At 36.5% G+C, this 2,655-nt stretch overlaps 1 protein-coding gene across 1 annotated transcript; it reads right to left on the bottom strand.

Annotated features, from left to right (window-relative positions):
* Positions 1 to 1,541: 1,541 nt before the first annotated feature.
* LOC113296252 (uncharacterized mitochondrial protein AtMg00810-like) lies at positions 1,542 to 1,946 on the bottom strand. The gene has a single exon (XM_026544567.1). It carries the CDS (start codon positions 1,944 to 1,946, stop codon positions 1,542 to 1,544), a length of 405 nt encoding a protein of 134 aa, XP_026400352.1.
* Positions 1,947 to 2,655: the final 709 nt, after the last annotated feature.

Below are 2,655 nucleotides of genomic sequence, written 5' to 3'. Positions count from 1 at the left end.
TACCATGTCCGAACTAGACTTTAGTAGACTAGAAATCAAGATATAGTTTTGTGCATCTAACACTGACAACAAGCTTGAGATAACAAAACTTGCGAGTTCTACCAAGCAGTGCTCTAACAACGACTTCAATAAATTCAGGTTTCCTTACTTATTTCTTTTGCAATTTTATTAATTTTGGGTTTTAAAGAATTTTTCATGATGATCGATTACTATAAGGAAAATTGGGAATATGTCCCATTTTCACTGCTAATTCATTTGGAGTTTTATCCTATGACGGAAAAAAATAATTAAGGAATCTATTCCAGAGAGAAGAAAACTGTTAACTAATTAATATCCCACATGTGTGGGATAACACGGGTTGGAATGTTAAATTTCTTCCCTTATCGGTCACCCAAAAATGAGTTTACTAATGGCATCCAAGCAAGTAAAAGTATGGTGTAACCACGATTTTTACCATCTTCTTTGTAAGACTATTACAACAATATTAACTACGATCATTAGTTGATGATAAAACCATCTTCTCCATGACTTGATTATTAAGCCCCAAAACAATATTGTGTTCTTCTTATATGCCCGTGATATGAGACTAGATTAGGGATCAGCAACCTTAATCCTTTGATTGGGTTGAAAGTACCAGTATTGATTTTGATATATTAACATAGTTCTAGAGAAAATATCCCCATTTATAGAAAATAGTATTAATGCGATTGTTTCCCCTAGAAAATATACCTAGCAGATTCATTTAAGTGGACTTAACGTAGAAAGTTCAACTAATCCTTCACCACTCGAGGCTTCCTCCAGAACTTCTTTCTGTACTCGTGGATCGATGACAAGCTAAATATCGTCGCGGCATTCCCCTTGGATTCATATGTCTTTCCTGATCTTAACACTTCGATTATGCCCTACAATGTATCGCTACTTTCCCTTATCTTCCGGTAATTTCCTTTAAATATCGAAAGGTTAAGAATCGTTATAACAATACTAACTTGTAATTGCGGATTATCAGAAGACAAGTATAGTACTAGTATCGGTATCAAGAATTCTAGGTTTAGATGATTTACTGTCTCACAATTGTGTAGACCAGAGAATATTTCATTAAGTATTTATATGATTTACATGAGAAGAATTCAAAAACCTAGTAAACAAATTATACGATAATGATGGAGATAAATACAGCTTGTTACAACAGATTTTTTCTTCTTATACGCCGAATGACTTGAACTTGTATAAACTCCGTCTTCTATTCATCAGGCTTGGACTACAACAGACTTGGACTTTAGTTTATATGTACGTGTGACATGTGTTGTGACCGCACATGTTAATATGACTGATATATACGTCTAATACCCCCCTCAAGTTGGAGCAGGAGTAGAGTCAGGACGAAGGCCCAACTTGCTAGCAAGGCGTCGAAAATGATCCACCCCTAGTGGTTTTGTGAAAATATCATATAGTTGAGCAGCTCATGGAATGTGAGTTGGTTTTATAAGACCAGATAACAGTTTTTCACGGACAAAATAACAATCAATTTCGATGTGTTTAGTTCATTCGTGAAAGACTGTATTCTCAGAGATGTGAAAAGCGACTTGATTGTCGCAATAAACTGGAATAGGCTTCGGAATATGAATGCGAAGATCCTGAAAGAGATAATGTAACCATTGCAATTCAGAGGTAAGTCTGGCAAGAGCACGATATTCTGCCTCGGCAGAAGAGAGTGATATGGTTGGTTGTTTCTTGGATTTCCAAGAAATAGGACTATCACCTAGCATTGTAAAGTATCCTGTCGTTGATCGAAGAGTTGTGGGACACCCTGCCCAGTCAGAGTCTGTATAACCGGTAAGGGATAAAGAACTAGTGGCAGAAAGAAAAATGCCAGTGCTAACAGTACCTTTAAGATAACGTACGACACGATGAGCAGCTTCCAAGTGACTAGAACATGGTTGTTGCATGAATTAACTCAAGTAATTAACTGAATAAGTTATATCAGGACGAGTTACTTGAAGATAGAGTATTTGGCCTATAAGACGACGATAGATACTCGGATCTGTTAGCGGAGTACCAGAACCGGGAAGAAGCTTAAGATTTTGTTCCATGGGAGAAGGAGCAATCTTAGCACCTAAAAGTCCAGAGTCTTTAACAATGTCAAGAATGTATCTACTTTGACAAAGGAAAATACCTTTTGGAGATCGAGAAACTTCAATACCAAGAAAGTATTGTAAACGACCAAGATTTTTAAGTGAAAATTGAGACTCAAGTTTATCTTTCAGCTCTTGAATGGCAGATTCATTGTTTCCTGTGATAATAATGTCATCGACATAAACCAAAACATATAGTGAAATGGTACCAGAATGATAAGTAAACAGAGAGTAATCTGCACGTGATTGAACAAAACCAGCATTTAGTAGAGCTACAGAGAATTTAGCAAGCCATTGGCGAGATGCTTGCTTGAGTCCATATAAAGACTTGTTGAGTTTATAAACACGAGTGTCCCCCTTTTTATGAAAACCTAGTGGAATTTTCATGTAAATATCCTCAAGTAGATCACCCTGCAAAAAAGCATTGTTAACATCAAGTTGATGCAGAGGCCAATTATGAATAGCAGCAACAGACAATAAAACACGAAGAGTGACTAGTTTGGAAACCGGAGCAAAAGTGTCA

Source organism: Papaver somniferum, chromosome 7 (genome assembly GCF_003573695.1).
Source record: "Papaver somniferum cultivar HN1 chromosome 7, ASM357369v1, whole genome shotgun sequence".
Lineage (NCBI taxonomy): Eukaryota > Viridiplantae > Streptophyta > Magnoliopsida > Ranunculales > Papaveraceae > Papaver > Papaver somniferum.
This window is presented reverse-complemented; position numbering and strand designations above follow the sequence as displayed.

Excerpts from the sequence above, each read along its gene's own strand:
- LOC113296252 (XM_026544567.1), bottom strand. The coding sequence starts at position 1,946 with ATGCAACAACCATGTTCTAGTCACTTGGAAGCTGCTCATCGTGTCGTA.